The sequence below is a fragment of the Poromitra crassiceps genome (genome assembly GCF_964638095.1).
Source record: "Poromitra crassiceps genome assembly, chromosome: 21".
Lineage (NCBI taxonomy): Eukaryota > Metazoa > Chordata > Actinopteri > Beryciformes > Melamphaidae > Poromitra > Poromitra crassiceps.
Window position 1 is genome coordinate 15,870,713 of NC_139638.1, and position 27,051 is coordinate 15,897,763.

At 46.9% G+C, this 27,051-nt stretch overlaps 2 protein-coding genes across 2 annotated transcripts in view; both read right to left on the minus strand.

The window, feature by feature from the left end:
• rabgap1 (RAB GTPase activating protein 1) overlaps positions 1-27,051 on the minus strand; it is a 149,679-nt gene that overhangs the window by 48,345 nt on the left and 74,283 nt on the right.
• Positions 18,537-19,799, minus strand: LOC310795762 (putative G-protein coupled receptor 21; the record flags this gene model as incomplete). The annotated part of the gene is made up of 1 exon (XM_083657838.1): positions 18,537-19,799. The coding sequence occupies one exon, from the start codon at positions 19,797-19,799 to the stop codon at positions 18,537-18,539; it is 1,263 nt and encodes a 420-aa protein (XP_083513964.1).

Here is a 27,051-nt window from a genome sequence, read left to right on the forward strand (position 1 = left end):
GGCGGTAAGCACCTTGAAGGTGTCAGCGACCCGCCTATAAACCGAGAGAAGAAGAAAGCTGGCGTCAGCTAGCTGTTAGCTCTGTGTCCTACGTTACTTATGTGGCAATAAAATGCCACCGAATGACCAGATTAGATGGTGAAATCAGACGGTGACACTGACTATCACGTTGTACAACAGCGGGATGGTGTACACAGCATTAATTACCGTAAATTCCGGACTATAAGGCGCACCGGTGTATAAGCCGCACCTGCAAAGTTGACTATTTTTTTCTTATATAAGCCGCACCGGACTATAAGCCGCGGGTGTTTTAATGGGTTTTTTTTTTTTTTTTTTTATTGTGTTTTAATGTTTAATTACCATATGTAATGCTCCCATTTATTAACATTTCAACAAAACAACATAACACAACACCACCTGTGTTGTTATTTACAGTGCACACAGTGTCATACAGTGTCATACAGTGTCATACAGTGTGGTGAAAAGAGGGCAAGAGAGGAAATTAAAACAGAAGTGGATTTATAGTTAGAAAGAGTGCTAAAAAAAGAGAGATTTTTTTTTTTTTTTGGAAAAAATCCATAGATAAGCCGCACCGTTATATAAGCCGCAGGGGCCAAAAAAGGCCAAAAAACGGGAAAAAAGGTGCGGCTTATAGTCCGGAATTTACGGTATAGCCTTCTTCACCGCCTCGGCCGCCATCTTCTTTGAAAAGTTGAAACAAATCTGGAACGCCTCCTCTCGAGACCTCGACTCTGATTGGCTAAACGGACAGTGACTATCCGACCATCCGACCATCCGATACGTCCATCCAGAAAAAGTTCATCCCTCTTCAACTTTCTGTCCATCAAAACGTATGCAAATGTTCTGGATACGTACGCTTCTGAGTGCTCCACGGACAGTCGGACAGCTGTCATTGAAAATGAATGGAAGTGAACAGAGAAATGAACGCACACGGACAGACACCACGGATCAGTGTGGCCAAGGCCTCACACTGGGTAGCTCTCAGCTTTCAGCTCAGTGTTGCGTTTCTGTTCAGCACAGCTAGAAAGAGCTGATCTGAGTGACTTTCTGTCACCTCCTCCAACTAGCCTGGCTATTCTCCTCTGACCTCTGACCTCTGACCTCTGACTGAGTCTCTCAAGAGAGACGCTTTGGCTCCGGCCCACGCTACCTAGAATGTCCGGTCAAAATAAGGCGGGATATCCACTCATTTCCCTACTTGTGATTGGTCGAATACCATCGAACTTCTAACATGGCAGTGCTGGCTGGGAGTATAAACTTCAAGTATCTGCTCATTCCAATATATTACCCGAATCAAATAATTTTGATTTTGAGAGATAGAGATATAATATAATATAATATAATATAATATAATATAATATCATATAATATAATATAATATAATATATAGAGATAGAGATATAATGTTACATATTGCAAGTATTTGCAAGAGCAACAATATAAATCATCCATCATCATCCGACCTACCCTGTCAGAACGTTAAGACATCGAAGACTCGCCATTCAAACAGTTAAGAGTCTTGCCTTGTCACGAACTTGCCGCCCAGGGAGGGCGTTATGAAGATGGTGCCCAAGTGAACAGACATCTCTTACAGGCACTTCACATGTGATGTGTGTGTGTACGTGTGTGTGTGTGTGTGTGTGTGTGTGTGTGTGTGTGTGTGTATGTGTGTGTGTGTGTGTGTGTGTGTGTGTGTGTGTGTGTGTGTGTACATGTACGTGTGAGTGTGTGTGTGTGAGTGAGTGGTTGTGTGAAGGAGTGAACTACAGCAGGGGTCTCACAGACAGAACAGAAACCCCCTCCGTGCTGCAGACTTCACACCAGACAGACAGGAGGAATTAAGGCCAACATGTAATATTCATTCACCTCCTCTCTGTCTCCCTCTGCTTTCTCCCTGCTTTTATTCACCTCCTCTCTGTCTCCCTCTGCTTTCTCCCTGCTTTTATTCACCTTATGTAGCCCCGCCCACTTGACCCATGGTGTCACCACTTCCTGTTCCAAACGCCGGCTGTTTTACCTGCTCAAACCAGTGTGACTCATGTAGTGTAGCGGTTAAAATCCCTGCCTACCAACGCCAGGGGCACAGGTTCTAAAGTCCCTGCCTGCCAACGCCAGGGGCACAGGTTCTAAAGTCCCTGCCTGCCAACGCGAGGGGCACAGGTTCTAAAGTCCCTGCCTACCAACGCCAGGGGCACAGGTTCTAAAGTCCCTGCCTGCCAACGCCAGGGGCACAGGTTCTAAAGTCCCTGCCTGCCAACGCGAGGGGCACAGGTTCTAAAGTCCCTGCCTACCAACGCGAGGGGCACAGGTTCTAAAGTCCCTGCCTACCAACGCCAGGGGCACAGGTTCTAAAGTCCCTGCCTACCAACGCGAGGGGCACAGGTTCTAAAGTCCCTGCCTACCAACGCGAGGGGCACAGGTTCTAAAGTCCCTGCCTACCAACGCCAGGGGCACAGGTTCTAAAGTCCCTGCCTACCAACGCGAGGGGCACAGGTTCTAAAGTCCCTGCCTACCAACGCGAGGGGCACAGGTTCTAAAGTCCCTGCCTACCAACGCCAGGGGCACAGGTTCTAAAGTCCCTGCCTACCAACGCGAGGGGCACAGGTTCTAAAGTCCCTGCCTACCAACGCGAGGGGCACAGGTTCTAAAGTCCCTGCCTACCAACGCCAGGGGCACAGGTTCTAAAGTCCCTGCCTACCAACGCCAGGGGCACAGGTTCTAAAGTCCCTGCCTACCAACGCGAGGGGCACAGGTTCTAAAGTCCCTGCCTACCAACGCCAGGGGCACAGGTTCTAAAGTCCCTGCCTACCAACGCGAGGGGCACAGGTTCTAAAGTCCCTGCCTACCAACGCCAGGGGCACAGGTTCTAAAGTCCCTGCCTACCAACGCGAGGGGCACAGGTTCTAAAGTCCCTGCCTACCAACGCGAGGGGCACAGGTTCTAAAGTCCCTGCCTACCAACGCCAGGGGCACAGGTTCTAAAGTCCCTGCCTACCAACGCGAGGGGCACAGGTTCTAAAGTCCCTGCCTACCAACGCGAGGGGCACAGGTTCTAAAGTCCCTGCCTACCAACGCGAGGGGCACAGGTTCTAAAGTCCCTGCCTACCAACGCGAGGGGCACAGGTTCTAAAGTCCCTGCCTACCAACGCGAGGGGCACAGGTTCTAAAGTCCCTGCCTACCAACGCGAGGGGCACAGGTTCTAAAGTCCCTGCCTACCAACGCCAGGGGCACAGGTTCTAAAGTCCCTGCCTACCAACGCCAGGGGCACAGGTTCTAAAGTCCCTGCCTACCAACGCCAGGGGCACAGGTTCTAAAGTCCCTGCCTACCAACGCCAGGGGCACAGGTTCTAAAGTCCCTGCCTACCAACGCCAGGGGCACAGGTTCTAAAGTCCCTGCCTACCAACGCCAGGGGCACAGGTTCTAAAGTCCCTGCCTACCAACGCGAGGGGCACAGGTTCTAAAGTCCCTGCCTACCAACGCGAGGGGCACAGGTTCTAAAGTCCCTGCCTACCAACGCGAGGGGCACAGGTTCTAAAGTCCCTGCCTACCAACGCCAGGGGCACAGGTTCTAAAGTCCCTGCCTACCAACGCGAGGGGCACAGGTTCTAAAGTCCCTGCCTACCAACGCGAGGGGCACAGGTTCTAAAGTCCCTGCCTACCAACGCGAGGGGCACAGGTTCTAAAGTCCCTGCCTACCAACGCGAGGGGCACAGGTTCTAAAGTCCCTGCCTACCAACGCGAGGGGCACAGGTTCTAAAGTCCCTGCCTACCAACGCGAGGGGCACAGGTTCTAAAGTCCCTGCCTACCAACGCGAGGGGCACAGGTTCTAAAGTCCCTGCCTACCAACGCGAGGGGCACAGGTTCTAAAGTCCCTGCCTACCAACGCGAGGGGCACAGGTTCTAAAGTCCCTGCCTACCAACGCGAGGGGCACAGGTTCTAAAGTCCCTGCCTACCAACGCGAGGGGCACAGGTTCTAAAGTCCCTGCCTACCAACGCGAGGGGCACAGGTTCTAAAGTCCCTGCCTACCAACGCGAGGGGCACAGGTTCTAAAGTCCCTGCCTACCAACGCGAGGGGCACAGGTTCTAAAGTCCCTGCCTACCAACGCGAGGGGCACAGGTTCTAAAGTCCCTGCCTACCAACGCGAGGGGCACAGGTTCTAAAGTCCCTGCCTACCAACGCCAGGGGCACAGGTTCTAAAGTCCCTGCCTACCAACGCGAGGGGCACAGGTTCTAAAGTCCCTGCCTACCAACGCCAGGGGCACAGGTTCTAAAGTCCCTGCCTACCAACGCGAGGGGCACAGGTTCTAAAGTCCCTGCCTACCAACGCGAGGGGCACAGGTTCTAAAGTCCCTGCCTACCAACGCGAGGGGCACAGGTTCTAAAGTCCCTGCCTACCAACGCGAGGGGCACAGGTTCTAAAGTCCCTGCCTACCAACGCCAGGGGCACAGGTTCTAAAGTCCCTGCCTACCAACGCCAGGGGCACAGGTTCTAAAGTCCCTGCCTACCAACGCGAGGGGCACAGGTTCTAAAGTCCCTGCCTACCAACGCCAGGGGCACAGGTTCTAAAGTCCCTGCCTACCAACGCGAGGGGCACAGGTTCTAAAGTCCCTGCCTACCAACGCGAGGGGCACAGGTTCTAAAATCCCTGCCTGCCAACGCGAGGGGCACAGGTTGGCATCCTGGCGTTACCTCTGGCTTGGTCGGGCGTTCTTCTTACTGCTACTCAAAAAATTGACCAATCACTACCGGTCTGCCAAATATATAAACACTGGATCAGATGAGATAGTTGAGGGTCTGGATTGGTCCTCAGTGTGAAGTTATTACATGACATGGGTCATACAAGCCATCTGGCACCAGAGACAGACAGTCATACTGTACACCACACACACACACACACACACACACACACACACACACACACACACACACACACACACACAGACACACACACACACAGACACACACACACACGTGTAGTGTGTATACAGCCGTGGGGTTGTATATGGACACAAACACACACACACACACACACACACAGATCAGTAAATACTCTGGACTAACAGTGACTAAGCTCGCCTGGCTTTTCAAAGATTAATCACCCTTCACTTCATTATTGATGATCGGTGTGTTTGGAACAGAACAGCCTCTAAATAAGTCATGTGACTCGAACACTCCCCGGCCATCACATGACCCATCCAATCCACAGTTAAACATGTCTGAGCAGCAGCACCAGAACCTAGGACCTAGCTCTGGAGATGGGACTGGACTGTACTGTACTGTATGTGGGGGTGCTATCATAGAAAAAAAAAAATGATTTCAGCAATGTTTCTACACAGAGATTGTCAGCATTATTGAGACATGTAAACGCTACAGTAACACCAGTGGCATGTGGACAGCAGGTCCACTGACAAACAAGGTGCTGAGTTCTGGACCTCGATTGTGCCTTTCCTCTGAGCCTGGAGGAGTCCGGCTCTCACACTACAGAGCACACTGGGACAGTCAGCTGGAGCAAAGATGGCTGCCCTTTAGTCAGAGTAGAAAGGAACAGCGGTTGCCTCACCAACAAAGTTGACGCTGAATAAACAAATTAATGTGATACTTCGTTGATCCCTGCTGGGAAATTATCTTTTCAGCGCTCAGAGTACTGTGAGCTACAGAACACAAAAAAGCTCTCCGTCTTGCTCAAGGGCATTTGAGCAGGGCAGATAGGGGTTTAAACCCTCTACTCAGAATGTCCCCCACGGTCAGAGACTCTGAGACTCTGTCCCCCTAATTTAATTTGCAGACATTTTTCAAATGTCTCTCTTGTTCACGTTGTAGCTCGTTATAGCCTCCTGTGTGCGCTCTCTGAGGCCATTTACACCTGGCGTTAACATGTGTTTTCTGCAATCAGATTGTATTTTATCACTTCAGCCTGATTCCATTTACACCTGGCGTTAACATGTGTTTTCTGCAATCTGATTGTATTTTATCACTTCAGCCTGATTCCATTTACACCTGGCGTTAACATGCGTTTACTGTAATCTGATTGCAATCAGATTGCAGAAATGGTTGTCCTCTCAATCCGCATAAAGTTGCTGTATCCAGATTGAGAGGACACATTGCATTTACACTTGTGTTCAATGTGTACACAATGCATCCCTGACCACCTCCGGAGGTGGTTTGGCCGATCAGATTGGAATCCTTCTTCAATGCGTTTTGGGGGTGTTTACACCTGGCATTTCAAGTGATAATAAAACACAATCTGATTGCAATCTGATCACAGAAAACACATGTTAGCGCCAGGTGTAAATGGCCGCTCTGTCCCGCGCTCTCCTTCTCCCGAGGTTTCTGCTCCAACTTTCCACAGAGGAAGAGGCTGAAACAGGCCAGCGTGAGAAGAAAGACAGGAAGTAAAACAGGCGCGCTCAAACAAAGAGAGCTAATGGCGATCGGAGACCAACAGCAGCGGGCTTTTTTTTTTTTATGTCCTGAAACAAATCTCCATTCCACAACCATCACCACCACACCCTGTGTGTGTGTGTGTGTGTGTGTGTGTGTGTGTGTGTGTGTGTGTGTGTGTGTGTGTGTGTGTGTGTGTGTGTGTGTGTGTGTGTGTGTGTGTGTGTGTGTGTGTGTGTGTGTAAGCCTGCATGCACTTTATGCAAATTTATTCTGGAGCTAAATTTCATTGAGGCTCTTGTGGGCGTGTCTGTGTCTGTGTGTGTGTGTGTGTGTGTGTGTGTGTGTGTGTGTGTGTGTGTGTGTGTGTGTGTGTGTGCGCACTCTTCTTCTGCGTGTTGTTTGTAAGTGTCTTCCTGTATACACTCCTCCAGCCTCTCAGTGAGCGATAAGGATCATGTTTATACGAGCAGCACTTAGGCAGACTTATCTGGAGTGCTGAGAGCATGTACAAAGACCTGGGACATATTGGCCAATTAGGCTCCTCTCTGACCGTCTGGCCGTCCAGTCAGCAGAGGTCTGCAGTGAGAGAGAGGAGCGTGAGAGGGGAGAGAAAACACAGCCAGCGCCTCACGATGGTGAGGGGGGGAAAGTGTGACGGGCGGCGCAGACACACGCAAAGCGCTAAGCCCCACCGGGCGGGGCACCGCACAGGCGCCTCCTAGGGTTGGCTGCTTGTGTCACATGTGTTTCCGTTAGATTTCAACTTTTAGACGTAGATAAAATACTCTACTTTGACTCATAATTTGTGTCTGATATGGTTTTTCCCCAAACACAAAAAGTCCTTAAAACGACTTTGCCTCCTTCTCCCTCATTACAAATCCCAGAATCTGTAAATATGCAAATATTATTGATTTTTTTTAAACTGATGAATACTGGACAGGGATTGGCTCCAAGTATTTGTGATGTCACAAAACATGCTTGTAGGAAATAGTTTTTTCAGTGAGCACAGAGAAGCGTTCCACCTTCAGCAGATGAATGTGGAAACAGTCTTCTAGTGTCAAACTCTGCACAGTGAAGCTCAGACATGAAACTGAAGGAACAAGATGAACAACACGTTTTTGAATGGAGGAGGTCTTTAATGCCAAATGAAGATAGGAGTAATTTTATTCTCTGCCATGGATCAACAGAGGAAAAGCATTGCTGCTGCTGCTGCTGCTGCTACAGCAGCTGTTTATCTACAGAGAGATTACACTGTGTGCAGCGATTACTAATATTAATATTTGGCAACAAGCCTTTACATTGTGGGTGTTTTGATCAAATCTGTTTATGCTGCAATTTTCAATTGTCAAAGCACATCGTCCCCGAAATATGTCCTGAATAAAATGTCCTGAATGTGTCCAGACAAACCGACAAACAGAAACTTTCCACCTCGTATTGATCTTAAGAAGTCAAAGAGCTAAGGGGTGTGTGTGTGTGGGTGTGTGTGTGTGTGTGTGTGTGTGTGTGTGCGTGCGTGCGTGCGTGCGTGCGTGCGTGCGTGCGTGTGTGTGTGTGTGTGTGTGTGTGTGTGTGTGCGTGTGTGTGTGTGTGTGTGTGTGTGTGTGTGTGTGTGTGAAGCCACACATCAGGACTAAAGGGGCAGAGTGGAACTTCTGTGAGAAGTTCCAGCAGCAGGTCATTATTGTTGATGTCCCCAGGTGCTGCTCTCTCCTGCTCTCTGACTCAACACAATGGCTGACCAGGCTGTTCTTCTCACTCTGTTCCTCATATAATGGGACCTGCTGAGACACCAAAGGAACCGGGGACCAAATTTATCGAGCTTGCCAACGTCTCCGTTTTCCTGCCAACAACCCTGAGTGCTATTATACTTTACTACTACGATACTACACTGAAAATACCGTCTCTAGCGTCAACTAGCTTAGCAATTTAGCATGTGAGGCTGATGTCACCTGCTCTGCACATTCAATGAGAAGGATATGACAATCTGAAGAAATGACAGATGTGAATATTTACAGTCATTTACATGATGTGTAAATGTGCCTCATATTCACATGAACAAGTGTACTGGAGGCCATAATACTACATATGTACAAAAACCTATAGCCCTTGTCAGTACATTCACTTACATTTACCATTGCAGTACAGGTATAGAGACAGTCCGCATGTCTGGGAACGCCCATAGAGGCTCTAGGAATGCCCACAATAGACGCTGGTTAGCTGGCTCAGCCTGGCTGGGGGCGGGGTCAGGGTGGGGTAAAAACCCCCGTTCTATCCATTCAGCAAAGTTAGAATTTAGCTGATAGCCCAGCCCAGACAGACACGATCGGGGGTTTAACCACCGCAGTAAACGCACATCTGAGCAGACGTCTTGTGTTCTGCTCTAGAACCCCCAAACCTGTAGTTTAGAGCCACAGCACCGTCTTTTGGTGAGTCAGCCCATGACATATATCGGCGGTTTCACCCCACTCGCACGCCAGCCGTTTAACATTTTGTGGGCGTTCCCAGACATGCGGACAAAACGCAAAACGCCTGGTTCGATCACTGTGTCTCCCCAGGGGTGGACTCGACACAAATATGTCAGTTTAAAAGAAATCGTACCGTCAAAACGCCTGGTTCGATCACTGTGTATCCCCAGGGGTAGACTCGACACAAATATGTCAGTTTAAAAGAAATCGTACCGTCAAAACGCCTTTTTCGATCACTGTGTATCCCCAGGGGTGGACTCGACACAAATATGTCAGTTTAAAAGAAATTGTACCGTCAAAACGCCTGGTTCGATCACTGTGTATCCCCAGGGGTGGACTCGACACAAATATGTCAGTTTAAAAGAAATCGTACCGTCAAAACGCCTGGTTCGATCACTGTGTATCCCCAGGGGTGGACTCGACACAAATATGTCAGTTTAAAAGAAATCGTACCGTCAAAACGCCTGGTTCGATCACTGTGTATCCCCAGGGGTGGACTCGACACAAATATGTCAGTTTAAAAAAAATCGTACCGTCAAAACGCCTGGTTCGATCACTGTGTATCCCCAGGGGTGGACTCGACACAAATATGTCAGTTTAAAAGAAATCGTACCGTCAAAACGCCTGGTTCGATCACTGTGTATCCCCAGGGGTGGACTCGACACAAATATGTCAGTTTAAAAGAAATCGTACCGTAAAACGCCTGGTTCGATCACTGTGTATCCCCAGGGGTGGACTCGACACAAATATGTCAGTTTAAAAGAAATCGTACCGTGCGGACTGTCTCTATGTACAGAATGTGGTGATTTGGATATGTTACTACTGTAGCTAAATGCTTAAGTCCACACACATACATCACTCTGGATATGAATGCCAACTAAATGCTTCAAATGTTAAAGCAACTACGAGCAAGATTTTCGATTGTTATTAACACGTTGAGTGCCATAGCCGAGATATCTCGTCTTACATAATCCAACGGTTGAGTGCCATAGACGAGCTATCTCGTCTTACATAAACATTTTTTTTTTTTGACGGTGGGACATCAATCAACCCCTTTTACGTCTTCTATATCAATATTGTTGGAAGAGAATGTGTATAATCTATTTTACCGACCACTAAGTGGCGACAGTTCTCTCCCAAGACAGAGAGAAAGCCACAGCCAGCCACAGCCAGAGCCACAGCCAGCCAGCGCGCTGGAGAAAGCCAGTGTAATTTTCAAGGAAGTAGCTGGGCGAAAACTCTTTCGATTTCACACACACACACACACACACACACACACGTGCGCGCGCGCGCACACACACACACTCGAGTACCTTTGCGCATAAATAAGACCAGAATCGCAAAAGCTTATTCAAAGCTCTCAGCCGACACCTCAAGAAACAGTTTTACAGTCCAGACGGCCGCGGAGAATCCTCCCTCCGCAGCACAGACGGAGGGAGGAGTTTGGAGACACACACACACTCTCTCTCTCTCTCTCTCTCTCTCTCTAGTCCCGAGAGAGAGAGAGAGAGAGAGAGAGAGAGGAGAGAGAGAGAGAGAGAGAGAGAGAGAGCACACAGAGTGGGAGACAGACACGCTGTGGGGGCAAAGAACGGACAGAGATCTCTTCCTCTCAGAGCCGCGGAGCAATGCGCGAACACACACACACACACACACACACACACACACACACACACACAATACAGTATACAGACTTGCCCAAGGGCACCCATAATCACAGGCAGGTGACTGTTCTGCTGTTTGATTGAATTTCACAAAACTGCGATTATCTCAGCTTCTTGTCTCAGACGCTAAAACCATGCTGTACTCAACGGCTAATATCTACATAACTACTAACTCTGCAAACTAACTCTTTTAGACAGAGAAAGCACACATTCTATTAGTTATTTTTAGATGATTGGTGTTCACGAAGTCTTAACAGAAAAGAATCCTCGGCTCTTGTAAAATGAGCCAGAATCCTCAAAAAAAAACCTGGCACAACTTACCTACAGGATTGAAAAAACGGCTGGCACTCAATGTGTTAAACAGTCTAAATGTAATATTGATGCCTCACATCTTACCTGACGCGTGAGTGTCCCTACGACACTACGTGAAGTACTAGCGAGGAAAGCTGTTTTGGGTCTGTTGCTATGGCCGTAAACCGTTTCGCTCTGCCTAGCAACGGTTTACAGCTGCCGTCAACCATTTCGCTCTGCCTAGCAACAGACCCAAAACAAGAAGGACGACTTTCCACGCTACTTCAAGGGGCTTTCTACTCTCGCGAACATCTCTCGTTATATTCTAACAGTTTTTTGGAAGTAATTTTGTAATTTTGTGGTTATGGACAAAGTGGCTGCCGCAAACTGTTTCGTTTCACTTCCTGATCTGCCCCGGCCCGCACACAGACTACAATCATCAAGACAACACTCGCCGATTGCTCTCATCTACTATTATAGGTAAGATGGGAGGCATCGATATTAAATTTAGGACTGTTTAATAACAATTTAAAATCTTGCTCGTAGTTACTTTAAGGTCGTTTTAGTTTACCCCCAAATGAAGGCTGGTCCTCCACTGCAGCTCTGAGACAATGTGATGCACATGACTTACAGTAGAACAGCCTAATGAAATGAGTTTGTTTTACAGATGAACTTGATGTGATTTCACACAGAGCAGCTTGTGTGTTTAGCTCCACATCATTTAAACTACTGAAGTGCTGATCATCATCACTCGCATTCACTTTGTGCTAGCGTAGCGACCCTGAAGATAAGACGAAAATAAATGTTTGAAACTCTGGTTCTCTCTCTCTGTCTCTGTGTGTGTGTGTCTCTCTGTGTGTCTCTGTCTCTCTGTGTCTCTCTCTCTCTCTCTCTCTATCTCTCTCTGTGTGTGTGTGTCTCTCTCTCTCTCTGTGTCTCTCTCTCTCTCTCTCTCTATCTCTCTCTGTGTGTGTGTCTCTCTCTCTCTGTCTCTCTCTCTCTCTCTCTCTCTGTCTCTCTGTCTCTCTGTGTGTGTGTCTCTCTCTCTCTCTCACTGTCTCTCTGTGTCTCTCTCTCTCTCTCTGTGTCTCTCTCTCTTACACACTTTATCCTAAAACATGCATGACGTTCTTTCAGACAGCAAAGTAACGAGCACAAGGCAGTGTGAATACATTCAGATAGCATCACCTTTATTTTGCTCAGTACAGATACACCACAAGAAATAAATCAACATGTGTACTGTTACAGACTGACTTCATTATAAAGCAGAACATTTCAACGACAGCATCATTTGCATGTTTGGTCGCCGTCTTAAAAACGTTACAAAGACCTCGATGCAAACATGTGATCTGACATGTCAAACCTGTGTTTTAACATGTGATCTGACATGTCAAACTCATGTTTTAACACGGCCCTGGAGTCCGTTTCTCAATCTCCACATGACACATATTCCATTGTCCAGTGGGCATATTAGTGTAGTAAAGTCATCTTCCTGCATCTTTGGGTGAACTTCCTGTTCCTGTCCAGGGTTGAGTTAAAGTGGTCATGTGATAATGATCAGTTCCTCAGAACAGCTGGGTCATGAGTCACTCGTTAGTGGAGACTGGTGTGGCCTATTTAGAGCCTTAGCAAAACACAGGAGCAAATCCAATACAGATTGAATGAGAGATAAGAGTGTGTGTGTGTGTGCGTGCGTGTGTGTGCGTGCGTGCGTGCGTGTGTGTGTGTGTGCGTGCGTGCGTGTGTGTGCGTGCGTGTGTGTGCGTGCGTGTTAAACTAAAGTGCACTATTTGAATGAGCTTGTACTGCCTGTTCTGTACACAACTTTTGTATTTTTTTTCCTAGGGAATAATATTTTCTTTTCTTTTCTTCTCTCCTCATGACTCAATGAGGCTTTGTTGAGCTTTGAATACAATTTCTCCCAAAAAATATTTGAAGACACTTTCATCTCCTTGCTGCCCAAATTTGTGACTATATATATATATATATATATAAAAACACACATATATATATATATATATAAAAACACACACATATATATATATATATATATATATATATATATATATGTGTGTTTTTATATATATATATATATATGGTCACAAATTTGGGCAGCAAGGAGATGAAAGTGTCTTCAAATATTTTTTGGAATATATATATGTATATATATATATATATATATATATATATATATATATATATATATATATATATATATAGAAACACACACATATATATATATATATATATATATATAGAAACACACACATATATATATATATATATAATATATAATATATATATGATACAAAGAGTCTGCCAACCCAACACAGCCTGCTCTGCCTCCTCCTCTCTGATCACAGCCAACATGGAGCTGCTCCTCAGCTCTGCCACCAGCATCTGATCACAGCCAACATGGAGCTGCTCCTCAGCTCTGCCACCAGCATCTGATCACAGCCAACATGGAGCTGCTCCTCAGCTCTGCCACCAGCATCTCATCACAGCCAACATGGAGCTGCTCCTCAGCTCTGCCACCAGCATCTCATCACAGCCAACATGGAGCTGCTCCTCAGCTCTGCCACCAGCATCTCATCACAGCCAGCATGGAGCTGCTCCTCATCACAGCCAGCATGGAGCTGCTCCTCATCACAGCCAACATGGAGCTGCTCCTCATCACAGCCAACATGGAGCTGCTCCTCATCACAGCCAGCATGGAGCTGCTCCTCATCACAGCCAGCATGGAGCTGCTCCTCATCACAGCCAACATGGAGCTGCTCCTCATCACAGCCAGCATGGAGCTGCTCCTCATCACAGCCAACATGGAGCTGCTCCTCATCACAGCCAACATGGAGCTGCTCCTCATCACAGCCAGCATGGAGCTGCTCCTCATCACAGCCAACATGGAGCTGCTCCTCATCACAGCCAACATGGAGCTGCTCCTCATCACAGCCAGCATGGAGCTGCTCCTCATCACAGCCAACATGGAGCTGCTCCTCATCACAGCCAACATGGAGCTGCTCCTCATCACAGCCAACATGGAGCTGCTCCTCATCACAGCCAACATGGAGCTGCTCCTCATCACAGCCAGCATGGAGCTGCTCCTCATCACAGCCAACATGGAGCTGCTCCTCATCACAGCCAACATGGAGCTGCTCCTCATCACAGCCAACATGGAGCTGCTCCTCATCACAGCCAACATGGAGCTGCTCCTCATCACAGCCAACATGGAGCTGCTCCTCATCACAGCCAACATGGAGCTGCTCCTCATCACAGCCAACATGGAGCTGCTCCTCATCACAGCCAACATGGAGCTGCTCCTCATCACAGCCAACATGGAGCTGCTCCTCATCACAGCCAACATGGAGCTGCTCCTCATCACAGCCAACATGGAGCTGCTCCTCATCACAGCCAGCATGGAGCTGCTCCTCAGCTCTGCCACCAGCATCTCATCACAGCCAGCATGGAGCTGCTCCTCATCACAGCCAACATGGAGCTGCTCCTCAGCTCTGCCACCAGCAGAGTGTGGCTCCCTGGAGACCATCAGGCCTAATTGTTTTCCCACAGCAGCAGCAGCAGCAGCAGCAGCAGCAACAACAGAAAGGGAGGACCGTGCCATGTGTCATTGTGTGTATAATGTTCCACCACAGCCCTTTGCTCCCATTCTTACCCACTTGTTGTGAGAAAGTGTAGCGTGACCGTGGGAAGGAATGTCTGGAGGTTCTTACTCAGTTACATCATCCTTCAAAATGCATCAGGTGCAGTGTTTTTACCCCTAGAAAATATTTCAGGCCTGGAGGGATTTGGAAACGTACCCCGAAAGCAAACGGTGGGGGCCCTCGCTGGCGACGCTAAACTTTTAGCTAACCTGTTCGCATCTATGTTGGCAATGGCATCCCAAGTATCATCATACTATTATGGGATGCGATGCCAACAGTTGTATTATGGGATGTGCGTTTCCCAGGCAACGACACACGTTGACACGTTTTGGAATAGCACCGCACGCTGGCGCAATGCTCCTAAAAGCAAAATGCTCCTAAAAGCAAAATGCTTGTTTTGAATGATTTGGCATCTTCTATTACTGTCAACACTGTCAACACCAGTAGTAATAGTATGCCATAAAGGTTTATTGAGATTTTGGGGAGAGCAGGAAAAATAAAAAATAAATGAATTAATTAATTTTTCCTTGCCTGGCGGGGGCGCCGTTGGCCTGGCGGGCCCGCCAGGCCTGTAGAATGGTGGGGGAAACACTGAGGGCTGTGTTTACAATGAAAACACCTCCGTAGAAACAGTCAAGGGAGAAGCATGACCTATCGATTATAAATAATAATAAATAAAGATTTAGATTGTCTTTTGTTCTTTCTGCCATTAGGTTTTTAAACAGATTATAAGCATGGATCAGGAACATTCAAGTTTTCGAACCTTGCCGCTAAACCTATTTGCAATTCACAACCTTGATCAATTCCCAATGGAGACGTCAAACAGACAGCAACGGACAAAAATAATTATAATAATAACTTGCGGCTAGTTTGACAATCAGACATTCAATACGCCGGCACCATCATACGACTGTACAGTGAGTACTGTTCAGAGAGTAGAGCCAGCTACACTTGGAGAAGACAGGAAGGGCTGTGACATTTAGCGATGCTTGACAGATGACAGTCTGAAAACTGAATGACATGAGAATGAGAGTTTCTGTGCCAACAGGAGAGAACAGCTTGTTCTGTCTGTACATCACACTCAGACAGGCAGACACACCTGGAGGTGTGACATCACACTCAGACAGGCAGACACACCTGGAGGTGTGACAGTCTCCAAGTCATGTGACCATACTTAAGCAGGAAGAGGTGAGAACTTTGGCAACACGCGCGGCAGAATGGCAGGAACAGACCCATAGTCGCCTCCCCCCACACAACATGCAGACAGCCATGTGTTCACATAACACATAGGAATCTGTGCACATGCTCACACAAACACAAAGTCATTTATCTGATTTCTCATTTTGAGGAACACTGAATGCAGATCCTGCACTTCTAAAGAGCAACATATATTTTTGAAATAAATTGTTGTTGTTTGCTATTTCTACTGAATATACAATACAAGAAGGGTGTTGGGCTGTTCCCAACTGAACGAGAAGTAAAATGATCTAGGCTGGAAAGTGCATGTTTCATCTCTCTTCACATGTAAGAGATTGCTAGCCTAGCATATGCCAAGCAGCTTCCACTGTAAAAAATAGATCCAGATCTATGAATCAACGCCTTTACCTAATTACCTAATTAAGACTTTTCCAACGGTTCATTATAAATTTGAATGTGTTACATCAAAGCAACACTATATCCATCTGTGATGAGGGAAACAGTCTTATACTGTACGTGCACCTTCAGCATAAGCCAGCACAGTGCAGTGGCCCTTAACCTTCATTAATCTCACATATTGGGATAGAAATGATTATAATCTAAGACAGATTTAGCTCACATTCTTTGGTAGACTAGAGAGATATATAGCTGGTGTATCTTCACCTAACATAAAGTGCCAGTGATGAGACTCTGAACATACCCTCTATAGTATTAACAGTGGTTCAAATCACTTGTTTAAACTTGGGTGTTAAACGATGAACTGTACAAACTTGGACCATTTCAACCTATTCTTGTTCTTGATTAGTTTGCATTAAATATTAAGTTAAATTTAAGGATCCACAAAATGCCATGTGGGGACAGGATGAGAGTAGAGCTGCAACGATTAATCGATTAGTCGATCGACAAAAAAGTAATCGACAACTATTTTGATAATCGATTAATTGTTCAATTTTAAGAGAAAAGTTCTAAACTCTCTGATTCCAGCTTCTTAAATGTGAATCTTTTCTAGTTTCTTTACTCCTGTATGACAGTAAACTGATATTTGATATTATCTTTTTGAGAGCGTCATCTTGGCCTTTGGTCAACACTGATCGACATTTGCTGCTACCATTTTCTGACATTTTATAGATCAAACAACTAATCGATTAATCGAGAAAATAATCGACAGATGAATCGATTATGAAAATAATCATTAGTTGCAGCCTTAGATGAGAGAAATAAGCCTATAAGACATGCAGGAATATGGACGCACACACGCGCCTTCGCCATTTCCCGGGGAGTCGAGGTCAGTCCCTCTTCATGGCGCCTTGTGGACGTTAGTCTGGAGGCAAAGATAATGGACTACTTGTCCGCACGATGTGTGTGTGTGTGTGTGTGTGCGTGTGTGTGTGTGTGTGTGTCTGTGTGTGTGTGTCTGTGTGTGCGTGTGTGTGTGTGTGTGTGTGTGTGTGCACTAGACCCGAACTGCAGGCACAGTTATGCAATCACAAGAGATAATAGACAAGATAATTAGAAGGACAGTTGAATCAGACACTCACGGCTCCTCTGCACTGTTGTTCACCCTCAGCCAGTCTCAAGGTCAAAAGGTCGAGGGGTCAAAGTGGGACCAAAAGGTCAGTCGCCATGATTGCCTAACGACTTGACATGTGGTCAAGGATGCTCAAGAAGCCCAGACGATGTAGAGACAATGAACGCGTTGTGTTCTGAAATCACTTTAGTTACAGAATAAATAGAATCAATTACTGTACAAAACAACATGAGTGCTATGATTTTGACAAAACGTGTAAATATATTAAAAACAAGACTGTGGCTTTTTCGTCAGGTTAACAGTCGTACACCATAGAGCCAGACAGCATGTCATAGCTCCGCCTCCTACTGTATATTATAAAGAGCAGGACAGACAGAGTTCAACAAAGTGGCTCAATAAATTATCTAAAATTCAACGTTCACAAATAGACGTCTTAATGCAGACAAACCATGTTCAATGTATGTAGTCAATGCAAACAATCCACAACAACATGGCTTGCTGTATTAGGGCTACCACACCTATATAATCTATTTAAGTGGCTCTTTGATTGACTCACCTCAATCAATCAATCAATTAAACAATCAATCATTCAAACAAAAAGAATTAAAGTAAAAGTATAACTAAGACAGGCATCACTTTGAAAATTTAAACAGCATTGACATTCGCCTCCGGCACTAACCGCCTCACTAAAAAGCAGCAGTTTTCTTTTCAAAGAAAATGCTGCCTTGTGCATGTTTTTTTGAATGAGATGACACACATAAGTGTCTGGATCTGGAAACACACAAAGGTCACATTGTTTCCCATAATGCACTGCACATACTGCTTTTCAGTTTTCTTCACTACAACAACAACAACAACAACAACAACAGTGTTCTTACAGTTTGTTTAGTTTTGGCAAAATAAGTTAAGGATTCACCGGCCACAAAAGGAAACGCTCATATCTTGTCCACAGATGGAGACACTTTCTCCTCCTCCTCCTTTCCAACGTGTCTTTTCCATCAGCCCTGTCCGTATAATGTTGGTGTATATTAATGCATCATTTAATAAACACCCTGCGGGACTTTTCAGTACCCTTTTCTCCACCAATAACTGTCCTCTCTCCTCTCTGTCTCTGAATGCAAGCTGTGTCCTGTGCCTGTGTCTGCCACATCCACACTGGAGAGAGACAGCAGCTGATCACCTCCATCTCTACATCTAAGTGTAGAATACTCCATCTGAACGAGGGAGACCTACGCTGACGAGCAGCACAAGGTTAACTTGTAAAAAGGTTCAAATGCCTTTCGGGGGGCACACACACAGGGTGTTTCTCCTCTGCGCTCTCACACTACACATGACACGTTGTGCCGGTTCTGATTTCCCCGTGGCCGTATCCGTACCCGGAGCCTCCGTACCCGGGCTCGGCGAGCCCAAAGAACGCCTTTTTAGAGTTCCCCACCCTGAAGCCACCGCCCCCGCCTCCACCACGGCGCAGACAGAAGGAGCAGAGGCGTTTGAGGCCTTTGCGGAAGGCCGAGTTGGAGAGACTGTAGATGAGACAGTTGCAGAAGCTGTTGCTGATGGCCAGCCACGTGGTGAAGAAGGAGACCCCGGAGTGATGGAAGACGCCTCCGCTCTCCAGCAGGAAGTAGAGGATGTAGGGCAGCCACAGGATGTAGAAGACGCTGGTGATGCGGAACAGCACCATGGCGTAGCGTTTGTCTGGGTACGGTGCCGAGGGATGCTGATGCTGCGGTGGGTGCTGCTGGGGTTTGTGCGTTTGTGACCTTGTCTGACCTTGCTCGACCGCACCGCGGTCCTTGACCACGGCCAGCGATTCCAGCGGCGCTCCTCCCGACGCCTGCAGCTGTTGGGGGCCGTAGCGCGCGTGCCGCTCGCTGATCTCCCGCGTGTGCTGCCGGCAGATCTTGAAGATGTTGGCGTAGGTGAAGCAGACGGTGAGCGCGGCGGGCGCGTAGAGCAACGCCACGATGAACGTGGTGAACGCCGGACGCGTGGTCCACTCCACCGCGCACCACTCCACCACGTCGCCGTGGTAGCCCGGCTTGCCCCAGCCCAGGAAGGCGGGCAGAAACACCAGGGCGGAGTACAGCCAGATCAGAGCGACGCAGCAGCGGACGCGGCACGGCGTCACCAGGGACGCGTAGCTCAGGGGTTTGGTGATGGCGACGTAGCGGTCGACGCTCACGCACGCCAGCGACGCCATGGAGACGGACTTCAGGACGGACACCATGTAGCCGAACACCTGGCAGGTGAGCTTGGGGTCGAGAGCCTTGAGGTGATGGAGGAGCGACAGGGAGGGGAACAGGCAGCTCACCCCCACCAGCAGGTCGGCGTAGGCCATGGTCTGGATGAACGCGCTGGTGGTGTGCTGGCTGAGCAAGGGCGCACAGTGGAAGACGAAGATGACAACCAGGTTGCCGGAGATAATGAGAATAGTCAGGAGCAGGATGATGGAGACCTCTAGGATGCAGGTGTTGAAGATCTGGGAGTAGCCGATCTCCAGCAGGCAGAAGGGAGCGGAGAGGTTGGAGGGGTGAAGGTCAGTAGAGCTCTGGTTCAATGGGTCCAGGGTGGTGGAGTTCAACATCTTGCGCGGGAGTGGGCGTCGGAACCGCCGAGGACTATTCTGTTGGTGAGCGGGCCGGTTACGGGCCAAGCTGGAGGGTTTCAGCCCAAACGGAAAGCTCCATGCCCCGGTTCCTCTGCAGGAGGGAGAGAAGGACATAGAGAGGTGGGGGAGCCCCCCGGAGTAGCCCCCTCACTGCATGCAGATGTGGCTTCCCACAGGAAACCACACACCTACAAACTGATACACACACACAGAGAGAGAGAGAGAGAGAAACCCCCTGTGTTCCTCTTCTGGACCCGACTGGACACAACTGGCTTCAAAAGGCACAAAAAGCGGAGGACACGTGATTGTCTTTGTTGAAAGGAATGAAATGTCTCCGTCCCCTATAAAGTCAAAGATGTCTCCAACATCTGCTGCAGCTGCAGACAGAGAGGAGCTCTCTCTGCTCCGTCAACAGTCCCAACAGTTTCCAGTGAAGAGACCTGATTTTGTAATAAGCCGCACAGATAAAGTGAGCGAGGGAGATGCAAAGGATATCCTCTCTCTCCTTTTTTTAATGATGTCCTCTTAGTCCTCCTGTGTCTTGAATTTAGCTTGTCCTTTCTGTTAACCTCCTTCTTCTCCTTCTCCTCCTCTCCTGTATCCTCTCTTCACTCGTCCCCGTCCCGTTGTCTCTGCCTGGGTTTGGGTCTGGTCCTGCTGGTTGTATCTGCCTGGGTGTGGGTCTGGTCCTGCTGGTTGTATGTGCCTGGGTTTGGGTCTGGTCCTGCTGGTTGTATCTGCCTGGGTTTGGGTCTGGTCCTGCTGGTTGTATCTGCCTGGGTTTGGGTCTGGTCCTGCTGGTTGTATCTGCCTGGGTTTGGGTCTGGTCCTGCTGGTTGTATCTGCCTGGGTTTGGGTCTGGTCCTGCTGGTTGTATCTGCCTGGGTTTGGGTCTGGTCCTGCTGGTTGTATCTGCCTGGGTTTGGGTCTGGTCCTGCTGGTTGTATCTGCCTGGGTTTGGGTCTGGTCCTGCTGGGAGCGCGGCAGCAGCAGACTACAGCCTGAGCTGAGAGGGTGAAGGCAGTGCTGCTGAGGGTGACTGATGTTTGGGACGCGTGCGCGCACACATGCAGCACACACACACACACCTCCGCTCAGCTCAGCTCAGCTCAGCTCAGCGTGTCTATCCTGGAGAGGCAGCAACAACGTCTGGACTGGAGAAGAGGGAGGCAGGCTGGGAGAACCCCCCTCGTGTTCAGTTATCCTCTTTTTCTGTCTCTGTCTCTCTCACACTCTCTCTCTGCCTCTCTCTGCCTCTCTCTCTCTCTGCCTCTCTCTCTCTCTCTCTGCCTCTCTCTCTCTGCCTCTCTCTCTCTGCCTCTCTCTCTCTCTCTCGACAGAAACAGTGGCATAGAAGCTCCTCCCATCCTCTCGAGCTCCAACCAATGAGCAAATGCAAGGGCATGAGTCCGCCTCCTTCCTTCCCCCCCCTTCCCCCTCCTCCTCCTTCTTTCTGAGCTTGTGTTCCCTCATAAGCACATAGAGCCACTCGCTCTCCCTCTGAAGCCATACTGTAACATTCACTCTCACACTAAACATCTGCAATATAACATCATGTACATCATGTACTGCACAGACATCATGTACTGCACAGACATCATGTACTGCACAGACATCATGTACTGCACAGACATCATGTACTGCACAGACATCATGTACTGCACAGACATCATGTACTGCACAGACACCATGTACTGCACAGACATCATGTACTGCACAGACATCATGTACTGCACATACATCATGTACTGCACATACATCATGTACTGCACATACATCATGTACTACACAGACATCATGTACTGCAGACAGACATCATGTACTGCACAGACACCATGTACTGCACAGACATCATGTACTGCACAGACACCATGTACTGCACAGACATCATGGACTGCACAGACATCATGTACTGCAGACAGACATCATGTACTGCACAGACATCATGTACTACACAGACATCATGTACTGCAGACAGACATCATGTACTGCACAGACACCATGTACTGCACAGACATCATGTACTGCACAGACATCATGTACTGCACAGACATCATGTACTGCACAGACAAACAGACCGATATAAAAAGACACGTGGGGCGGCTGTAGCTCAGGAGGTAGAGCGGGTCGTCCACTAATCGCTTTGGATAAAAGAGGTCGGTGGTTCGATTCCCGGCTCCTCCAGTCTGCATGTCGAAGTGTCCTTGGGCAAGACACTGAACCCCAAATTGCTCCCGTTGGTGTGCCAGCACCCTGCGTGGTAACCTGCCGCCATCGGTGTATGAATGGGTGAATGTACCTACTGACTGTAAAGCGCTTTGGATAAAAGCGCTATATAAATGCAGGCCATTTACCATTTATCACGTGTGAGGAAAAAACACAGAGGACAAGCCGGGATGTGAAGATGCTGTCCATCATCCATGGCATCAGATGCTTGGAGCTGATGATCAGATACATAGTTCTGCTGTGTTGCCTGGAGCCCAGCCAGGATACAGAAAGTGCTTTTCCCAAACATGCTGTCCTTCACAAGTCCCTGTGCATTCCCCAAGATAAGGGAGGACTGGGAAAACTGGGGGGGAAATATTCTCCCAGTTCTCAGGAATATGAGGTTAATCTGCAAATTCACAGAGTTCAATCGTTTTTGTTTACATAATACACATATGTACACAAGTATTAGTATTAGTAGTACTCTCTATAGTACTATTACTACTAGCAGTAATAATGGTTTTATAATAAGACTTATAATTAAAATAGATATCGGCCAGGTTAACAGTCGTACAACCATGTTTTCTTAAGATTCTGGAGATAATATTTCTAGTTGATCCCTTCATACAGTGGGAGTGTCACCGCCAAGTAGAGCTGTAGTTGAGTCCGCCTTGGTCGAGTCCAAGTCCAGATCGAGTCATTGGTGGATCGAGACCGAGTCAAGACCGAGACCGCAAAACTACAAGTCCATTTGGAGACATGGAGAATCATGAATGACATGACAAAACAAATAGGTGCGAATATCAATATGACATCACATTGATGAAATAAAGGCAGTTTCAAAGCAACACTGACAGCACTCAATACTCGTGGAATGTTAGAAAAGTCCAGTCATGGCAGAGACAGTGTGATGATGTGAATTTTCCATCTTCGGCAATGTGCTATCCAAGGCTACCATTGTATTTATTGACTAAAATAGCATAGTGTGTGTATTACCTAAAATAGAAGGAAGTTCGAAAAGATCTTTCAACAAAATGTGCATGTTTTGAGGACAAAATTATTTGTACGTAGCCAGCTTATGCTCATAACAGTAGTTGCACGTTTAGCCGACTTAACCTTCTTTACTGCTCCACAACCATATGCTGCTATCAGCATAGCTTGTGTGTAATATTCTTACTTGGCATGACATTTAATGTAATCTAATTATTGAAATAATTTGATGTCATACTAAAAGTACATAGGATAACTCAGCATTTTGGCAGTCCCTTGTTTAAAGTGGAACTGAACCTGTTCGTCACGTGCATAATGAGTCCGTTTCAGACTGAAAACATAGTTTGTCTAAGATGACAGGTTGAGAGGCGGGTCATAGTATCATGTCGATGATTTTATTTGACAATTCTGGGGACTGGATTGGGCTTTAGCCAATCCTGGCGTGTTCCGCCTCCAAATCGAGTGGGATTCAGTGTGTTGTGGCGCTCCCCTCGGGAAGAGCCTGGTGACGCGAGGTTAGTGGCTGAGTGGAGCTCAGCGAGCCGCAGGCAGCCAGCTGCCTTCGTGTTGCTGAGCGGAGAGTGCAGCACGTCGGCCTGGAATCACCGAAGTGCGACCACTGACAACCAAGCTCTCGGATGCGCGCGACATTATCGCTACGATATCCCTGGAATGCACGTTTTAACGAGCCAGTTACATTTCTTTGCATTCTTGGAGATTATAGTTTTTGTTTTTTGTTCATGTTTCTAACAATTGGCCAAGTTAGTAGTTAGTTTATGGGATAGGAATTCTGCCAGATGACAGGCACTAGGCGCCATTTTCTACTTCATTTGGAAGAGAAAATTATCCAGAAATGAAGATTTGATTGACAGCTGCATGTCGTGATATGATTGGTTGAAATGGGGTAGACATTTGATAGTACAGGGTGACGTCAGCAAACTGTACATTACTGTTATCAATGAAATCTTGAAAAATGAACTTTTGATGTGCAAAAGTGTGAAAAACTAAAGAAATTAGATTGTTGTGATTTTGTTTGCATACAGTATTAAATAGGTGCACTGCATACCCAGGTATTTGAACTAAAAGAAAAGAAAAGTCATTTTTGGGTTCAGCTCGACTTTAAGTGTGTTTACCCTCCACTATACAGCCCTGAATGCACATCCCATGTCAGTCTGTCTTTCTGACTCTTTCAACAATAGGTCTGAGGTAATGACCCTACAGTACCATTACAATAACTGTGGGCCCATCACCCCCATCACAAACCACAAAGGCAGTAGAATGGCCGAAACTAGAAACAATAGCTAATGAAACCAACATGCTAATCGCCCCCAAACATAGGCTACTTGAAAACAGACACACAACAACAACAACAAGGTACCAAGATTACTACTACTACAAAAAGAAAAAAGAAAACGTTCTAGAGCGCAGCTATCTCAAAGTTACGTTCATTTGTTGAAATGAGAAGCCACCATGTCCAGTATCTGTGCCTTCTAGTAAAGCAGCAGGGGCAGTGGTGCCCAACGGTTAGAGAAGCGAGCTTGTGACCGGAAGGTCGTCGGTTCAATCCCCGGGACCGGCAGGATAAATCTGGGTGGGGAAAGTGAAAAGGCAGCGCTTGCCCCTCCCTCATTACCACCACTGAGGTGCCCTTGAGCAAGGCCCTTAACCCCCAACCGCTCCAGTGGAGCTGATCAGTGGCCAACAGATCAGACTGTGGTTGTACTGGTCAGCTTCCAGGTATGAATGTGTGTGTGAATGTGAACAGGGCGCTCCTGAAAAAGAGAGCTTTGCTCTCAGTGAGACTCCCCCTGTATAAATAAAGGTAAAAAAAAAAGAAAAAAAAAAGCTTTGTATTCGTTTTTGCAATAAGTTGTTAACATCAGTAACCGGGGAATAACACGGGTGGATGTATAGTGATCATCTGTCTGTGATGATGACTGATATCTGACCAGCAGCTTCATTCACAGTAAGTGAATCCTACTGCGTTTTTAGCGAACATTCCTGCGTCCTGAAAAGTGACAGTTTGGCGTTTGTGTTTTTCCTGGACATGATCTGTAACGTACGTTAGTAACGTGAGGTCCGGTTCAGCCACAGCTATTACTGTATGTGCTTTGAGGTGCCGACCTGCACCAGCCTTATCACACTCACTGACGGGGGCGTCTTCTGATTGTAACGTTACGTCAATTTAATTCATCCAAGACCAAACTCAAGCCCGAGTGATATTCACTCCAGAGACGATTCAATTCCGAGTCACAGCACTCCCGAGACAGAGTCGAGTCCGAGTCATTTTGACGGCAAGTCCGAGACGATACCAAGACCGTCAAAAATCAGTCTCGAGTCCGGACTTCAGCTCTGGCGGCAAGTTTGCTGATATTGTTGACTCCCTTTCCAAGAAAATATATATACTAATCTTTAATTACCGTTCTGTGTAGCTTCATTCCCAGAAGACAGGATATTTTGAGAGTAGAGCACACTGTACAATGTGGACATTATCCTTTGACGGTAAAGCAAATGTCACAACAATGCCTGGATGCATGAATCAGTGGTGCCTACAGGAAAGATGTCTATTCTCAGTCTGATTAGAAACCAACACATAAAGGCTCCATGTGACAGTAATGTAGTCCATCATACGAGCATGTGCAAACTATGTGCATGTGGACTACACGTGGACTAAGGCCATGTTCACATTACAGGCAAATTCGATTTTTCTGCTAAAGTCATTAATCATCATTATCTTGATTGGTCTCTCAAATCTGATTTGGGAGTGTGTCCGCACTGCCACAAACCTGATTTGAGCAAGTGTTCAAGTCGGATCTGTGTGTGTCCAGACCTCCATATGTGGTTTGGGACAAGTGACACAAATCAGACTTGGAGCTTCCAGACTCATAAAACCAATCTGGATAAAGTCATTAATAGGTCACTAAAATTCACAAATCAGATTTGGCCTCCTAGTCTGAACATGGCCTATGTGTCAAGTGTCAAGTCCTGTGTGTGTCAGGATCACAGTCTGTCCCTGTTACTACAATGGAAGTGGTCTGAAGACTAGACGAGCTCAACACATTGTTCTCCGATGGAAATTCATTCATCACAAATGACAGGATGCATTAATGCTGTGTCTGTTTGATTTATTATACTTATGTTTTGATTATGCTAAGTAGTGATGCACCGATATGGAAATTTTGGCCGATACCAATTACCGATATTAACATTGCTGTTATGGCCGATAGCCGATATTTACCGCTGTCGATATGATCTGTATAAAAACAAGCTTCTATGATAATGAAATTTTCTACGCATTGAAAAACACATGTAAACACTGTGGATTTGAAAAAGTAATGCAGTTCTTTATTTCCAAAACATTTGGAAAAGTCCATAAATCATAGATTTAACACATTGTTTCATCTCAATGGGAACATTTTGGCTGATGCCGATAACCGATATTAACATGGTAACATCGGACCGATGCCGATATGTTAAAAACATGACAAACATCGGCCGATACCGTTATGATTTTATCATGTATCCCTAATGCAAAAGTGGTTTTGACTGGTTCTCTGGTGCAATGAAAACACATGTAGTGCTGCTGAACATAGCAGTGAAGCTCTAAGCTCAATAGTGGCAAATGTGCTGAATCGATTTTACTAGTCAAGTCATTTATGTATTTTGTATTTTTAATAACATCATAATAAACTGCAGAATACAGTAAATCACAAGTACAACGGACTGACTGAAATCAAGGCGTTACTCATATTTTCTTCAAGTGATTGCAAATGTGACTCTCATAATAAATTTGCTACACATTTTCGGATGAAACTGCTACTTTGGGGCTAGTCTGACTGAGATTTATATATATATATATATATATATATATATATATATATATATATATATATATATAGAGAGAGAGAGAGAGAGAGGAGTATTTGTACTGGGACTTTGGTTTGAAGAAGTGAAGTTATCCTTTATTTATCCCCTTGGGGAAATTCATCCTCTGCATTTGAGCCATCCTCTACTAGGAACCTTCCTAGAACTA